Source organism: Colossoma macropomum, unplaced genomic scaffold, assembly GCF_904425465.1.
Source record: "Colossoma macropomum unplaced genomic scaffold, Colossoma_macropomum, whole genome shotgun sequence".
NCBI lineage: Eukaryota > Metazoa > Chordata > Actinopteri > Characiformes > Serrasalmidae > Colossoma > Colossoma macropomum.
The window spans coordinates 26,929,382-26,947,501 of record NW_023494795.1 but is presented as its reverse complement, the minus strand read 5'-3'; the positions used below and the strand labels follow the sequence as shown (position 1 = coordinate 26,947,501).

At 38.6% G+C, this 18,120-nt stretch overlaps 1 protein-coding gene across 1 annotated transcript in view; it reads right to left on the bottom strand.

Annotated features, from left to right (window-relative positions):
- dcbld1 (discoidin, CUB and LCCL domain containing 1) overlaps positions 1–17,336 on the bottom strand; it is a 43,011-nt gene extending 25,675 nt beyond the window's left edge. The window contains exons 1-5 of the mRNA XM_036582079.1: positions 17,127–17,336; positions 10,798–11,016; positions 6,538–6,702; positions 4,094–4,142; positions 3,219–3,291 (exon numbers count right to left, since the gene is read on the bottom strand). Of these exons, the coding sequence (XP_036437972.1) occupies positions 3,219–3,291; positions 4,094–4,142; positions 6,538–6,702; positions 10,798–11,016; positions 17,127–17,208 (588 nt within the window). The 5' untranslated portion in view covers positions 17,209–17,336. The remainder of the gene's footprint in view (positions 1–3,218; positions 3,292–4,093; positions 4,143–6,537; positions 6,703–10,797; positions 11,017–17,126) is intronic.
- Between the last annotated feature and the right edge of the window lie 784 nt (positions 17,337–18,120).

The window sequence follows — 18,120 nt, the reverse complement described above, 5'->3', positions numbered from 1 at the left end:
ATAAAATGGACAATGAGCGTAGAAACAAGGAGGTGGTCATAATGTTATGCCTGATCGGTGTGTATATATATATATATATATATATATATATATATATATATATATATATATATATATATATATATATATATATATGTGTGTGTGTGTGTGTGTATAAAATCTCTCTTCTGATTGTCTGCCCTGTATTGTGCTTCATTCAAACAGAGGTCCGACCAGAAACACTCCATATAATTTGGTCGGAGCTAGACTATCAGCTTAGTTTCCATATAAACACTGTGCAGACTGAGGAGGAAAAGATATGTTTAGAAACTATCTGCAATGTTATTATCAACAATAATATTAATATTATTAACACATAACATATTTAGACACAGCTGTTCATATGCATTCATATAACTTCATTATAGATTTTTTTAGAACTTGGCGCACTTCTACCTTGACGAAGCTTTACACACTCTTTACATTCTCTCAAACAGCTTCATGAGGAGCCACCTTAGATGCTTCTCCAAGAGGACTGAGGTCTTGTTGCTGAAACCATTTGTTGTTGTTCTTAATTATTTTTTTTTTCTTAAAATAATTTCATACATAGACATAAACTTCACTATTTGTACACGTCTTGATTTAATTTAAGAAGGGATGTACTGATATGGGAATTGTGTGTGCCAATGCCAATGTCTGATATTTTTCAGGTACGTAGCTGCCAGTATAGATAATGATACATAAGCATTTAATAAATGTAGAAATTGGGACTATGTCTACACAGATTAGCAATATGGAGAAATGTAGTTGAAAATGCAGTAAAAAGAAAAATCCAGATACTGTATGACAGTAGCACAATATACACATCAAATATCGACTTGAGATATCTGTCAAATCTAAAGATTTGTCCGATGCTCATTTTTGTGCACATATTTTAAAGTTGGAATGTTTTATAATCATCCATCTCTATGTTTAAGCTGAAGCCTTTAGATCCAAACTTCTAACTATCTAACTATATCTTTTTTTTCTTCTTTAATAAAGCACTCTGGAATCTTTCAATGGCTAGACATGGCTTGTCATTGCCCATTTAAGTATACTATTGTTTAGCCTTTTCTCTGATTACTTGCTTAATTAACTCAATATAATTAACAATCACAGCCTTAGGTATTAAATGAACGCCTTTACCGCAGCACTAACACTGGGCTGCAAATTGTAGCAACTTCTGACTTCTGAGAGACACATGTTTCAAAACATCAGTGATGCAGTGGAAGGAGAAGAGGCTGATAAAACAAAACAAAACAAATAAACAGCCATTTAAGCTCCAAAATCAATACAAACAGCATGAAAGCAACTGTCGAGTGACACATAAAAGTGGCTGGTCAGCGTGGGTTACCACAAACAGGAAAAGAGCAGGTCATAATACTAAGCTTTAAGAATGTTCTACCAAGTCTTAACTGCTGGAGGGAAAGCTCAAAGCCTGAGCACATGACCCCATTCCAGTCTCTCTCTCTCTCACTCTCTTTCACATACATAATGGTTGGACTTGCTGAATGAGCTATTGTGGCTTGGCTGACCCCTGATACGACCCAAACTTCAAACTCAGAACTGCAGCAAGAGGCGAGTGGAGTTACATAAAGGGATTTCAGTCTGAGTTAACTCCACACTGGGTGAGTTGTGAAAACAATGAAACCTGCACAAACACTCCTTCACCATGTGCACACACACATTTTCATAGTGTTAGGACATGGAGTCATACATAAATCCCACCCAAAATCCAATTTTATGCATTGAATAGATGTGAGTACAAAAGATATTATTAATAATAAAAATAATAATGTGCATTAATAATAACACATAATAATAATAATAATAATAATAATCATTATAATAATTATACACCCCACATTTATTATATTATAAACACTTTGTAGTAATACTCTGATTTCTCTGTTAAATTTAGGTTGGAAATGAGTTAAATTTTTGAAACGCCCTACGGAAAATTGCACAATCAGGATTTTTCCTCCATGGTATCTGTTTAGATACAGTCAAGCAAGTTCTCTCTTTGGTTAGGACTTCAGGAGCTGAACTGAAATCATAACTTTAACCTCAGTAACCAAAAGACATGGTTTTGCTCTTTGTGTTAAAAAAAATAAACATATAGTTACTTTACAAAGCCAGTATCATTTTGTTTCTCTTGAGTTTCACTACAAAACTTTTCTCCTGAACATGTACACACACACCTCCCTGCTCTCTCAGTTTCATAGTCAGAACAACAGAAGCCTAACAGACAACAAAATTGGTGGCTGGAGCATTCCTTCTCCAGTCTGTATTCTCTGGCCAAAAGCAGTGAAGACATTCTTCTTGGAGGAGTTTCCAAAGCAGACAGCGCAGAGATACAGAAAACAACTCAGCAATACAAACCTATTTGGGGGAAATACAGTGATCCTGCTCGCCAAAAGACTCTGTGCACAGCCACATTAATACCCCCTGCACCAAACAGAGCCTCACTCAGTATCATAATGTTGACCAGAGAAATTTACAGAAAACTTACTACTTATTTAGTTGGTTACAAATGTGCAGCAAATAACATACATGGCATGTCCAAAAGTATCCAGACAACCATTCTAATGAGCAAAATCAGCTACTTTAAGGTGAACCCATTAGTGACACAGGTGTTAAATTGCGCATACACAGCTTGAATAAGCTCCATAGAAAAGCATTAAACAATAGAATGAGATGCTCCGGAGCAGCTGCACAAGAGTCTAAGGTTACCATGCCCAATACCAAGTGTTTGCCAGAGACGTTTAAGGCCCTTCAGCATTGGGATGTGTAGCAGTGGAACTGTGTTCTCTGGAGTGATGGAGCTTCATCCAGTACTTTTGGGATGAGCCGGAATGATCCAGAACTACTCATCTAACATCAGTACCTGACCACACTAATATTCTAACATCTAGTGTAAAGCCTTCCCAGAAGAGCAGAGGCTGATAATACAGCAAAGAGGGATAAACTCCCTATTAATACCCTTGATTTCAGAAGAGGAGCAGGTGTCTACAAACCTTTTGGCATACAGTGTACAATGCAGTAACTATGTTTCTATCTATCAATAACAATAAAACTAAAATTTAATACCACTGTGTGGTACTAATATTAGTTTGTATTGCACAGCACCAGCTCATCTTGTCTTGCTTTAACCAAGATCAGTACGCAATGTTTGAACAGAACAATAAAGCAGCACTCACCTGTAAGTATCCCTGAGAAACATCCCCGACCACGTCGCCCTCCGCCGATCCACATCTGGCCGGACAGTACTTCCTGCAGCAGGAGACAACAATGGAGCAGCCACTTACACTTCTGCTAATTATAGATCAGCCGGCAGTGTGACAAAGAGCTTCAACAAGATCTGAGTCCAAGCAACTGCTCAAAGGGCTTGTGAAAATAAAGAGAGTCTAAAAGCAAAAGTGACACGGACCATCTGTTGCGTTTATCTGTCTATAGTAATTAAATTTCATTAGTTTTTATTTTCTGCATTTTAACACAATTCAAACCACATACAAAGAGCAGTTATGGTTCACTTATTATGTTTGTGTGGTTTTATGTACCAGTCCTATTTCATTCTTACGGGAGCATTTTCCATTTACCATGTAACAATAACTATTTTTGTACATTTTTCCTTTTAAATAACCCAGATCCTAAATTTTTCTTGACTTTTATTTATTTATTTTTACAGAGGTGGACTTTTGTGTATGTGCTATAAATGAATATTATAGCACATACATAACAATTGTATTGTGCCTCATTTGAAAAGCAGTCTGGGCTGCAACTTCAGTGTGAATGGGCAAAGCTAAACTGCTGTAGGCTGAAAAGGTGGACTGGGGAGTGAATGGTACATTTTGAAACTTTCCCAATGACATATTACCTCAAAATCGTATACACAAAAGAGAGAAAATTTAGCTTTCCTATAATATGAGCCCTTTAAGCAGTCAAAAAGGTAGAAATGAAAGATATAATAGCTTCTGCATCAGTATAACAGAGCCAAATCTTTGACATTATCCATGGAATGTGTTTCTATAACCACAAACAGACCACAAACACAAGCATGTGCAAAAACAGTTACCTGTATTTTGAAAGGGAGGCATAGCCTTTGTCAGAGCATGTGAGCAGTTCTGAGGAGGAAAGCAGAGGAGGGGACACAATGAGTGACAAAAAAAAAAGAAAAGGAGCAGTTTAAGAAGTGTCTCCTCAGCGGAAACCAGGCCTAACTCAACAAACAGCAGGTGGCACAACAGGACATACACATACACCACAACAGGATGAACAGCCTGCTTCCTTTAACATATCTGTAATGGAAACACACACATACAAACAATAGTCCCCAGTATAAGAGTGGATATGTCAGGGCATGACTATCAGGCTAGGAGTAAGAGCACTGTGTAGATGTGCTGTGTTGAGACATGCTGGGTGAGGAGACATTTCCACAGGCCCTGAGCAATGAAGGTAAGAGGCTTAGGCCACCAAGGAGAGAGTAACGTGCTCCACTGAGCAGTGAGGAGACAAAAGGGGTCAACCAGAACACAAACCAATGGAGAGTGCTAGGGATTCACTCTACACCCAGGTCCTGAAGAGATTTCAAGTTTTCCTCTTCCCTCAAACACATTAAATTCATGTTAGAAAGACTTTTGCAAAAAGCCGATCAAGTGAATAAGGTGTGCTAGACAAGACAAAGTGCTAAATCCCTGCTTTGAATATATAAGTATGAGTAATAAAACACATCTCTAAGTTTTTCCAAGCATACTGTGGTCAGTTGTGGTTAGTCAGTTCTTTAAGAAGACCAAAGGCCTTGTTACACTTCAGCGAACAATATGATGAAACTGCAGAGAAAAACAACTGGAGGCTTCTGGCAGCTGGGCGAACTCCAAGGACTAATTCAGCCTTTAAGTCCTCCTATGAAGTTCACATGTATGAATTCGGAGGTCTTAAGTATGACCTGATGTGCGTTCTAGTGGTGTTGACCTTGGAAAAAAAAAAAAAGATGAAAGAACTGTGAATAATCCTTTTTTGTTTTCCTTTTGTTATATCGTTTAAGTTGCAGCACTACAACAAAAAGAACAGTTGAGTTACTCCAACAAAAAGCTGTCCAAAAAAATTAATATGAATAAATTCACATAATGTAAAGGGAAGCTGCTGTGCTCTAATGAAAACAAATAATAAAAAATGCAGATTCATGTTTTACCGCAACTATATGCTCTTATCGGTTTTATCGCATGTGGGCGAGAGAAAGACAAAATTTTCATGTACGGCTGCTAAATACTCAGTTTACAATACAATTATCATTGGCTACCACTGCTTTTTTATTGAACTGCCCCAACTCGGAAACTGAGTTTATCACTGGTAATTATGGTGCAGTGGCATTCATGTGTGCTCATCTCATACATACAATATTTCTGAAATGACTTGAAGGAAGCAAAACACATTATGCCAGTGTTTCTCAACCCTGGTCCTAGAGGCCCACTGCCCTGCACATTTTAGTGCTTTTCCTGCCACTGTAATGGGCTGTTAACGAGCTGATTCGTCGGATCACATGTTTTGGGAGCAGAGAGAACACTAAACAACATAGCCTGTGATTGGTCAGTGCAAAAATGGCTAATTTGCGACAGCCAAAGCAAAACAGCAGAGAGTATGCGAGTTTAAAAGCTTGCTAAGGCAAACTTTGGGAGCTTCATTTCTCTGCAAGTGCACCAAGGCCTTGATACACTGATACACTTCACTAAACCGAAACTTAGACAGGGCAAACAAATAAGTCAGCTGTATAATGGCACACTGGACACACCATACAGCGTCACATTTAGAGGTAGTATAAAGCACAGCTACACCACATGCAAAGCGCTGCAGTGAGAGCGCCAACAAACATTAAACTCAAGTTCATTTTACACTGATACAGATTTAGTAGAATAAAACGTTCATCACCAGTCAGTAAACTTCTCACATGCAAGATAAAAAAACAATAAGCCACCAACATTGGTTGAGGTAAGAGACTATTAGCATTTGTCTGTTTACTTAATGACTTTAGACTGACTGCTTTTCTCTGTGTAAATTTCAATCCACATAAACACCTAAAATTTCTGTTGTCTCGTTGTGGCTTTAATTTAATGCCATTACAGCAAAATGTTGAGTGGTGCACTGTGGCAAACAGAGAAACTGAGCCGTGTTGGGAGTTACACAGCGGCAGCAGTGTGTGCACCTCCATTAAAAATTATTTGTGGACACTGCGTGACTTGGCACACCTGGTGGCCTTAAGGCTTTGACAATCAGAAGACTGTGAGTCTGAATCCAAAATTATGTAAAACAGCAAATAAAAGTAATAAAAATAGCTTTCATAGCATTTTTAAAATGCAGCACTGTTGTTTTGCTGGCATAATACATCAAACCTCAGAAACACTAAATATTTTGCTGTGTACAGTCAAACAAATTCAAGTACAGTAATATTATATTTTTGCCACACTTACTCCCCATCCTAAAAGCTGCTGATGCAATGACAGAAGGAGGAACCCTCCAGCCTACCTTTGTGGTCCACTGCCGAATATGAAAGCTGGAAGCCCTGGCCTGAGGTATGGACGCTGGAGCGGAAGCTCACCGTGAGCTCACTGGAGTCCGTGTACAGAGAGTGGTTGCTCGGAGAGTACAGCCTGGGGTGGGCTTTGAGGCCCCCACAATACTGCCAGTACACTAACACAAAACAGACACAGGACACAACAAAGATTACAATAATAAACACAGACAGTCCAAAACGACACGACAAATAAAACTACAAAAAGACTGCCTGTTACATACTCCTTCCTTGCGCCTTCATTCACTGGTCGTTTTATCGGAAACACCTACCATATAGGGGGACTTTGTAGGTGGACAGTTACTGACTGTAGCCCATCTGTTGATGCACAATTTATCAGACCCCTCTACCTTATCCATCATTGTAAAGAGATCACAGCAGGACCGCCGTTGAGCAGATATTACTTGAGGAGAGGATGGTTCTCAGCATAGCAGTGATACTGGCCTGATACAAGTGTATCAGACACGGTGGTGTTACTGGGATTTTTACATACGTCAGGGTCACTGTTTGGTTGAGATGGGTCCAACCAAAAATTTCCAGCTAAGAGCGGCTGTGATCAGAAACTGACAAGTGATAAAGGACTAGAAGGCGGCGAACACAAATAGAACAGAAAAAGAGAAACTATAGTATCCTGAAACATGGACCAACAAGGTAGGATTGCCTAATAAAACGTCCAGCAAGAATAAATGTGGTTTAATGGTTGTCTGATGAAATGTGATAGAAGCTTGTGGTTGTATTGGTATAAGCTACTTGATGAATAAGTAAAGGCTGATACCAAATGCGATGTGAATCAGTGACACAAAAAACTGACATTCGGAAAACTATGCTTCAAAACTACACACGACACAAACGCACAAAAATGTTTTCAAAATGTGACAAAGACATCTTTTACTCCCCACAATAACGTGCAAACTCTCTCTACTTTCCATTTTAGAAAACCGTAAGGAGCACAGTTTCACCCACTCATTCAGAGATTAAAAACACTTAAGGGTTTTTCTGGAAATGTGAACCCCATACCTGATGAAGCAGAGAGCAAACTTTTTTATGCCAATTTGTTACCTTGAGTGTTGCTATGCCAAAACCACTTGTCACGTGAGCTCATGTTGCTCGCACCATGTTAGTAGAAGTCAAAGTGGGTGAATCAATTAATGGCACATTTGTGACCTGAAAAAAGACGTTTTGCAAGATGCCCTCCTTTCTACATTTGAATTAATTTATTGATATCTGAAAAAATGCAGCTTGTTAAATCCAACAACCCCCTAAAAACCGGTTGGCTACATGTCAGTGAGGTAGCAGTCACTTGTAATGACAGCCTCCCCATGTGACCATACAGTTCTTCATGGTTTTCAACCACTGTGCCGCTTTCAGCCTTGACAAAGCCTCGGCACACTGCACACTGACATCTGAACTGTCTTTTCCTCTCAGCCTTTCAGACAGGCCAGGAAAAAATGGGTCTTCCTTTGTCACAAACAGGAGCCCAATTGGAAACAATTGGCAGAGTGAGACAATAGGCAGTATGTGGTGAGCGAGAGCTGTCCATCTGAGTGCCAGTGATGGGCCACGGTGAATGGTGTGGAGCAGCAGCTCTACCTGACATGAGGGTAAGGTGATATTTTCCTAGTCATTGCTGTGACAGGCTGTAGCCTCCAGCTGGAGACTCTTCAATTTCTATTCAACAAACCTCTCTTCCCCACCCTCTCTCAGTGAACTTCCTAGCTTTACACTATGCTTTCTAAAAGGGCCATATCCTACATTTTTCTTGTATTGTTTTTTTCCTCTTGTGGTTTATGCATGATTGGTGTTAATTTTCAACCACCTTTTATCCCTTAGAATCGAACAGGTTTTTGTTTTTACTGTCTCTCATTCAAAAAAAGCAGTGCAGGCTGAAAAACTCCTCATTAATTTAGCACGACGAGACAGTGCTAAACTGCTGTAGGCCAAACGGGCTATGTATGTTAACTGGTACATCACTCACTACTACCTCACAGCTACTTCCATACACCACATGTCAATTATGTTTAAACCATAAAAGTGTGAAGATATACTGGCAAAGCAATTTACCAAGTCAATTCCTACTGGAGCCGTCAATGCACTCTAATTGTTAGACTAACACAATATCCTTTAGGAAACAACACACACATGCTCCTGGAATGACCATGTGTAGTTTTTCACCATGAGTTTTCCAATATCCGCTGACACTTGGCTTCTGTGGTACACCATTCACGCAAGTGTTTTCTGCACTCTTATCAGTGTGTTGCTCTGATTAAGAGGAACTCATACAGAGAAGGAGGACGAGGGGAACAGGGAGACAGATATTTTGCTACTATGAAACACAAGCGCCTTAACATGAGTGTGTTGACAACGGGTTAAGCCTTATGCAACACAAAAACCTAAAAAAAAAAAAAAAATTCCTGTATGTGTGTTATGAGTAAGAACTACAATGTGTTAATCAGCCAAAGCACCCCTAGTCCAACCCACGGATAACTGAATATCTGTCCTTTTTTTTTAGGGATACTCATATAATACTCATCTAACCTCTAATAACAGCCCATTAAAAGGTGCCATAGAATGCATTTATTCAATATTTTAAAGTTTAAAAACATACTATTCACTCCCCAGTGCATACATGTGCTGCAAAATGTCATTGTAATAAAACAGCCTGTTTAATTCTAAGACAAAGATGTTGGAAAAAGTTCATGTAAAAATGAATCATGTAAAAAATAAAGAATAAAATGCACAACTGTTTTGCTGGTGCATTTTGTCTGTTCCAATTTGCTCGCAAAAACCTTAAAGTAGTGTGACAGTCTAGCATGTGAGGAAAAAGCCCACCTTTACGTGTGACCAATGATTTCTGAAGGCCATTAAAACTCGTTGCTCATACAAAGCAGTATGTGAGAACAGGACTGTGAGAACAAGATTTCACAACAGAAGAGCACAACCTATACACCACTGCCAAATTAACTTTTCTTTTTTTCTGATTATACAAAGTCACTTCCACCACACCTGGTGAAATCCTCATTCTATACTTAAAATAGAAGCACAATGTCTTAACATGTGCTAATCCCATCCACACAGAATCATCTGGGGCACCAACAATGCAACAGTTCACCTCTCAGAGAAAGGCATCGAAAGCAGCATGTCATGACAAACAGGCTAAAAGAAAGGATAAAAAAAAAGCAGAAATTCAGAAAAGAAGGAACTAATGTCTTCCTAATGTGGCTGTCTTTCTAAAAGACAATAGATGCTTACAGCTGTTTCTAATACTTGAGGAAGTACTAGTCTGTATTGTGGAAATATATAGAGCTCAAATAGCAGATGAGCCAAAATACCAACAGCAGACTTGCCTATGAGAACAGCCATGTTTAAAGAGGTGTAAAATGGGCATAGAAAGTTCTGTTTGTGGTTCAAAGTAGTGTTGTGGCCAAGACCATTAGAACAGAGCCTGAGGCACTTTGTAGTAGCCATGAAAAAATTAAATTCATTTGTAGATAGCTGTACATTCATTATCATTAATAAATAATATCATTTACTTTTAAATTTAACATTATACAATATATAGCCTATCATTTTATCATTTATTACTATAACATTAACTAAATTTGTACTGTAACTTTTGGAAAAAAAAGTGAGGTTCATTTCCAAAACTACAAATATAAATCAAGTAACATTTAACCAATTTTATTATTAAATGAAAACACAGTAACAACCTTCTGATTTGCCCTCAGGGGATGTTTAAATTGTGGAATCAATGAACATCAATAAACAAATAATACCCAGTTATGCCAACATGGAAAGAGCAATTAGATCTTCAACAGATTTTATTTAAACATGTAGACAAATTTTATTCTGTTTGAAGGTTTTGTGGACATTCAATAATGATAGAAAAAAATGACAGAATTACCTCAGACAGGGGCATTGCACTTGGTAAGCCCACCTTACCCTGAGACTGAGATAAGTCCGAGAGAAACACTGCTCTAGAGAACTACAACACTAGTGCTCAAGTATTTTTTAATTTTCTGAAATATCCTGATCCATAAGAGCTGACACTATAAGGTATCAGCACAGTCGAAAGTAACCCTTTCCCCATTTCTTATTTCTTCACCTTTTCCCATCTGCTCAATAAACTGCTTCTGAGGCACTAAATTTTCTTACAACAGAGGCAACATATATTAAATGCAGGTTAGTATCATCAAATAAACAATACTGATGCTCACCAGATTTGGTCCCATGGATCTCTTTGATAACCTTCAAATAGTCCGTCTCACAGTCCTCTCTTTCAATGGAAAGATCTTCAAACTTGAGGACGATCCTGAGGCCGCTGGAGACGCTTATCTTCTTCTCACACCACGAGTTGTTGGGGTACACGCCTGGATAGTTCTTAGTGGAGAGGAGACCACTGTCTGGGCTCAAAACATAATGGAGGCAATCATCATCTGTGAAGAACAAAGACAAAGAAAGGGCTTCTTACATGGATGCCAGCTATGGGTGCAATATCAAAAATGGGCAATTTATTTTTATTTTGGCTCATCAGTGTTGCAATTTGCATTTGCATCTTATTACTACAAACAGCTAAGTATGTCAACTGTTTAGAAATATGGAAAAATACGGAAAAGATTCTGATAAAGAGCAGATATACAATGCTATTGTCTTTACTGCTTAAAAAAATGCCTAATTTGGCAGTCACGAAGTCAAGAAGCTGGTCTATGTTTCGTGGTACATTTTAAGTTATGTACAAATCCTTTCTATTATGTGACATTTGTCCAACATGGTAAATCTATACACTCTCAGAAAAAAAGGTACAAAACTGTCACTGTTGCAGAAGCCCTCTTGTCAGAGGGGTGGTACCATTAAGGGTATATTTCAGTACCTTTAGTCAGGGAACGTAATTGTATTGAAATCCATTGAAATTATGATTTCTGAGTTGTGTTGACTCCACACACCCCGTCTCGTCTCCAGGCTTTTTATTTCATTGTCCTGTTTTAAACCATTAGATTTTGAAAAGATACAAATACATACTTTCTAAAAAGCTTATTTAAGGTACACAAATGGACCTTAACACCACTGTTGTACCTTTGAGGGTACACTTACATTGTTTGTACCTTGATGAACAAAAATTGTACCTGCACAGAACCTTTATTTCTAACAGTGTATGCTAAGTATCAACCTATAGGAACTTTCCAGAAATAAAGCTATAGAATCAAAACCATAAGAATCACAAGTGAACAGAAGACTTACAAATGCAGAGGAAGTCAACAAGGCACATGCCAAAATAGCATAAACCAAACATAAATTTGGACAACTGCCAAGAGGAATCTTAATTCTATAGAAGCATTTCAACATGAGTGTGTCCCGTCCAAACAAAGACAAGTTATAACACAATGCAGATGGTCCTGATGTATACTGAGGTATGTCACGGTGGGCATTACCATTCTTTTCAAAGAATTGTTCATGAACTAATCATTCACTGAGTCATTCACTGATTCATTCAGTGATTCAGGTGGACGAAAGCAACCTAGATTTGCACTGTATTAACGTACTAAAGTGTAGACATGCATGAATAGTACTTTTTCCTCTCTCAAATTTCGATATCAGATATAGATATAGACATTTAATTTCAGTGACATTTTAAAATGATCATTAGGTTATTGAAGTATGTCAAAACAAAACTTTAATGATATTTGTCTGATGTCTTTTATTTCATTAGCTGCATATACTAATCATTAATGGTAATGCATTTAAAGGTAACTGTTGTCATCAATCACTTACGTAGGCTTGTTTATTCGAACTTTTATAAGCAAGAAATTTGATGTAAGTGGACTTCCCTGTTCTAGACAAAGACATATCACTGGAAGCGTGGGCTTAGCTACAAGGAGCACAGGACATGGGCAACAATGGAGCAGAGAGGAATGCGATTACTCCTGAGTATTTGTCCAGGACGGCAGAGGAGGCACAGTGTTTGGACGGTCAGCTGCTGTTGGGGGCAGTAGGCCATCAGGACAAGCAGAGGATGTGGGACAGGCTCTCGTGGGGAGGGGGTAATACAGTGCGTCTGTCCTTGTGTACATGGAGTGTGACATTTTACTCCTCACTTTTTCATCAATCAATGCCTTCAAACAACATCCCAAAAGTTTTTGGTCTGGATAAACATTACATAATGTGTTTTATGATGACTTTGTGAATCTCAGCAGAGCTCACAGCAAACAACATGAGTGACTCTACTGTGCTTCATTTAAATTGTTTAAGTCAAGCTAATAAAAAGTAGGGAAGAAGAACATAGTAGTAAAACAAAGTTGGGACAGATGCAGGCCAAAAGATGAGACAAACTATGAGAAACCCAATATAAATTCTGAACTTAACCCACATCTGACAAATATTAGATAAATGATGTCAGAACCCAACCAAATGCTCAGTCAAATGTTTCAAGCTTTAAATCCTACTCCCCTCAAAGAGCCAGACAGACAATAAGTTAACTGTTCTCTTTGAGACACTGGAAATGGAGCTCAACTGATTCGTACTCAACATCAGAACTAGTGCTGAGTATCAAAATTCATTAATTTTATAGTAATGACAATTACTTACAATATTACAGAGTACTGAAAAAAACATTCAATACCAAATTTCAGTACCTAAGCAGTCAGTCTTAGCATCTGTGAGCCAATGAGAACATTCGTTCCAACCTCTAGACTGCTAATTGGCTGTCTAAATGGCATATCATAATACAAGATTTACAATATACTAATTTTATCAATATTTTTTTACCCAGCCCTCAGCCTTTGGGGGTATAAATCTCAATGCAATTGATATTAATACATTGAAAACAATCAGATCTGGATTCTTTAGGTAACAACTGAACGCATCATGAAATCTCTACTTTGCCATGGTCTAATTATTTCAGAACAGTTCAGAAGTATTTTTAAAAATACACTAAACATGAGCGTGACTAGATGAACACTAAACAGCCGAAAAACAGAAGTGTGCACTGAATATTATTAGAATTGACTTGAGTGTAATGTTAGAAAATCAGTACCATTGTAACCACCTTCAGGCTGATGCCTCATGAGGCAAAGAAGAATTTTAACACCCTTTCTCAACACAGAAAACTCCAGAACACACTGAAGGTGGGAGAGGACTTTACGCTGGCTGTGTGCTAATGAGGTAGTAAAAATAAGACTGGCTCTCACTCACATTAGCCAGCATTACCTCAGAGCTAAAGTGCCACTGGACACACAGTGGCCTTTGTGGTCTTTGACTGAACTGAGCCCAGATGTGCTGGTGGGCTTGTGACAGAGGTCCCAGTGGTAAAGCGCAAACAGGAAAGACACACCTGTCGGCAGGTGGGCAAGCACTCACGTCATGCCTGAATCACAAACATACACACCCCCCACCCAAAGACCACTGAAAACGCCCCATAGCCCAGAGACTGCACTACACAGAAGAAAATCTGTTACATCAGACTGACCTGAATATTGTGAACTAAAGATGAATTTTAAAAATAATAAATCTTTGGGATCAGTCCTTTTTTAAGACCAATTCAGATTTGATTACAGCCAAATCTCTTAATGACCAATTCTTATCAGTCAAGGTTTTCTTGGCAACAAAGACAATAACATGGTCACTAAAAATGCAGAGCCTGGGTTTACTTGCCTTGGAAATTTTCTTTAAATTCTTTTTCCCTTTTAAACAAACTTACCTGGTCAAATCAGCTAATCAAACAAATAAGATTTCACTGTTATTGTTTAACTGTAACTACCACAATAGCTAATGTGATGGTGTGGTGATTGTGGTTTTCCACCCGCTGCGCTGGTCCACTTGGCATCAAAGACACTTGTTTCTTTGGCTTATGTTTGCTAAATAATTTAATTTTAAAATATATACCAAATATTGGTAGACCTAACTATAAAGAATGAGCCATTATGCCAGTTTGGCCTCATTATGGCTCAGAAAGCATTTATTCAACCCACAAAGTGACCAACAGAGACACTACTAAAAATATTCTCCCTAGATTGTGATTCTTTGCTAACTTAAAACAAAGGCATGGTGCTGCAACATGCAGTTTGGTATCATGAAAGGTCAGCTGTCTCCCCTCAATGCCAAAAGACAATACAGCCAAACAGTGATGGCTGACTGGACACCTCAAGGTCCACTATGCAAAACACCTACAATGGATCACTGGATGAATGATAGTCTAGTGTTTATTGTGGCAGCAATGCAAAGTCATTCTAGAAAAACAGTTACTCTGGCCTAAAACTAGCATGTAAAAGTTACTTGCTATGTTGTGCAGCATCCCAGAGGTCAGCACTGAGCCCCTCGGCCTCACCAGTTTGACAGAATTCATGATACTGTATCTTTTTCATGTTCTCACTCGTCACGGTTCTTTCAATACAATACCTAGAATGCATTACATACATACATGACACAATCATTGGGAATCCCTTCAGCAGTCAACAAATCCTGACTGCCAGCCACTGATCTAGAGGCTAATAAATACACCTGTGGCGCAAGCTTTCATTAGTGACATACCACTAACCTCAACTGGTCGTCAAACTATTTTCTTAAGGGATTAATTCAGTCAGTAAGCAAAAAACAAACAAACAAACAAACAAACAAACAAACAAACAAACAACTTGCCCAAAGCACACTTCCACAATTTACTTTCACCTTCAAGACACAGAAGGGTTTTTTCCTAGCTTTTAAACCAATAAATGTCACTGCTAAAAGTGGCGAGTTGGCATGTTTACAACAGATGCTTCTTAGTTACATTTTTCTTTTAGGCCACAATGTCCCTTTAACAGAGGCCGAGTGCATGTTTTTCAACCCTTTTATGTCTCGCAGAGAACAGATTTCACTTGTCAGTCAATTATTTTACAAGTAAAATAAACTAGCCAACTATATGACTAAGAAACTGGTCAAGACAAGACCTGAAAAGGACCCTGAGGATGTAAAAAACCCAGACTTAACCATACACTCTTAAAAAAATGGTTCTTCAAGGGTTTTTTAGTAAAGACAATGGGTCTATTTAGAACCATGAGTTCTAAATAGGGCTCCTCTACTGTTACAAGCCCAAGATTGTAACAATAGAAGAACGCTTTTTGGTGCTACAATGGTTTGGTGAACCATTTTCAAAAAGATTCTGTATAGAACCATATACAACACATTCTCCAATCTAAAGAACCATTTCACCAAGCAAAGAACCATTTAAGCATGAAATGGTTCTATATATAACTCATGGTTCTAAATAGCATACCCTTTACTAAAGAACCCTTGAAGAACCATCTTTTTTAAGAGTGTAAGCCTCCTAGTTTTGCTCAGGCAGTCAGGCAGGATGTTCTTGTCCTACAGCCCAGGTGTGCCAATAACATGGGCTGCTAAAAGCAACTTTCCAACTCCATTACTCATTTAACTAAACTTTTTTTAACTCAAACGTTGAACTCCTAAGTGTAGCTTTCATTACTACTCCCAAATGTGGCCACAGCTCCTCAGACAATAATAACAGGGCTTGTACTTTTACACATACAGACAGCCATTCCTACTTTAACACCTTACCTAAACACATTTTAAGGGAGACATAATCAGTAAAAGCTGATAAGTGAGCTACTTATGTTAAACTCTAAAACCAGTGCAGATAAGAAGATGCAGTTTAAGTGTGCACAAGGTAACTTAAAGGAGAACTCCACTGATTTTTTTTTCAAAACATATGCAAAATTCAATCACTGAGATGTAAACAAATTCAACCGGAGTTGAATGAAACGATTCATTATACAGAAACTTGCAGACTGTTTTCTTCACAGTGGTGGTGACAGGAACCAAGGTTCACAATGTCTACAACACATACACAGCCATTCTATTTATTATCTAAAACCACTAGTGAACCCTTACGTGTCTCCTGAGGGTTTATATGGAAGGTTAACAATGATAAAATAGTGGTAAACGTAGAAACAAAGTTTTACCGGGGACTACTTTACCTTCTTACACGCTACCCGCACCTCTCCACCCTAAAATGATCTTGAAAAGTACATTGCAGCCCAAAAGTTTATCTTTAAACTATAACAGAACAAATGTCTCAGGCATCAGGCAACGCATTCAAAATCATTCCGTGTAAACTTTTTGTGGCGGAGCTTTTAGAGGCATTAAACTCTTCAAACGTCTGGTTCCCATCACCACCACTGTGAACAATTCTGACTCGGTAGGTCTCTCTAGAACACAGCATTTCATACCAAACCACTCTGAGTCACTTTGTTTACAGGTTAGCAATTGATTCATAGAGATTTTTTGAAATGCCGGTGGAATTCCCCTTTAACTTTACTGAATGACTTTCCCACACATTTCCAAACAAGCGCTGTGGAATCACATGTAAGGAGGGCTTTCTTCAAATTTAACACATTGGTCATGCTTTTAAAAGACACCGTTTTCAAGTTTTTATACAGAACATGACACAAACAGGGATAGCGTTATATTTCGCATTTAGCACATCTCTCTCTCGACAAAAGCAGAAAAACACAACTTTACTCGTCGCTAGCTCGTCATGCTAGCTTCGCTTACTTACCCGGTTTCTCAGTCAACACGAGCTGGTAAAAAACTGTTGAACACACGAAAAACAGCCCATAAAACACGCTGTTTGCGGACATCTCAACCTGAAGCCACCGTACACCGTAAATAAACTGTAAAAACGCATCGGATACGTTTCAGGGAACCATATTCCTTTGATTTGCAGAGGCGCTAACTAACGTTAAACTGGCCGCCGTTCCGTTCTGGCGTTCAGGCGCATTCACACAGTGCTGTTGTGATTTTTTCCACCCGTATTCTGACAAGCCCCGCCTTCCAGCGCTGCAATCGGCTTGCATTCTCCCGCCTGCTGCGCGGTGATTGGTTAGTGACCAGCCTACTGCGCTATGATTGGTTAGTAGTTCGTATTCCTTAGCGACCGAAAAACTCTGTAGTTGTTGTTTTTGCGTTTGTAGAATCAAATATGAAATACACGCTAAATATCGACTTTTTTTTTGCAAAACATCAGGTCCATAATCAGTTGAATGAGTGTCAGTAAGGTTAGTTTTGACTGCACTTGAACTACAGCTACCCACAGTAATCACGCGTAGCTCCTTTTTAAGCGCCAGTTTATCGTATTAAGTGCAACATTTTTACATAGAAGTGTAGAAATAATGTCTGGATATGCAGGTGGAAAGTTGCTGGTAGTGGTATAGGTTACCATTAATAAGGAGACGAAAGCCTGTAACGTTAATACTTTACAGTGAAACTGTAAAAGGCGAACTTGCCAGATGAGGCGGAGTTTGTCGGAATACAGGTGGGAAATGAACTCCTACCACCACATGGATTGCTTGAATGAACTCTTTAGCGTTTTATCGCCCACATGCGCCACCCAGCGGTCACTCTACTGCTCTGCTGTATCTGAATTGTGGACCAACCTCTAAGGCCTTTGAATGACACATCTTCATACTCATTATGAGAGCCATGAAAGTTTATGTTGCAAGCCATCAATGAGAGCTATGAGAACCACAAACATTGCATTACATTTCCAGGTA